Source organism: Cystoisospora suis, assembly GCF_002600585.1.
Source record: "Cystoisospora suis strain Wien I chromosome Unknown contig_1463, whole genome shotgun sequence".
NCBI classification, from domain to species: Eukaryota; Apicomplexa; class Conoidasida; order Eucoccidiorida; family Sarcocystidae; genus Cystoisospora; species Cystoisospora suis.
In genome coordinates this window covers 49,347-49,571 of record NW_027154263.1, presented here as the reverse complement: position 1 = coordinate 49,571, position 225 = coordinate 49,347, and the positions used below count along the sequence as shown (strand labels likewise).

The 225-nt window shown below is 43.6% G+C and overlaps 1 protein-coding gene across 1 annotated transcript in view; it reads left to right on the top strand.

The window, feature by feature from the left end:
- Nucleotides 1–225, top strand: part of CSUI_003343 (3 5 -cyclic nucleotide phosphodiesterase domain-containing protein) — a gene marked incomplete at its 5' end in the record, with an annotated part of 18,201 nt that overhangs the window by 11,860 nt on the left and 6,116 nt on the right. The window contains one exon of the mRNA XM_068063541.1: nt 42–167. Within this exon, the coding sequence (XP_067924486.1) occupies nt 42–167 (126 nt within the window). The remainder of the gene's footprint in view (nt 1–41; nt 168–225) is intronic.

The window sequence follows — 225 nt, the reverse complement described above, 5'->3', positions numbered from 1 at the left end:
CTCTTCTTCCTCTTCTATGTCTGCATGCATGCAGGACGCAGTATCACTCCTATGTTTGATCGACGGAAACACATGGATTTTCCAAAGGGCCAAGAAGGTTTCTTGAAGTTTATTGTCATACCTCTCTATGAGGAGATTGCTGCTGTAGATCAATCCAATGAAATTCAGTAAGTTTCTATTCTGGCTCTCCTAACGAACCTCGTGCACGTGTGAGAGAGATACCTG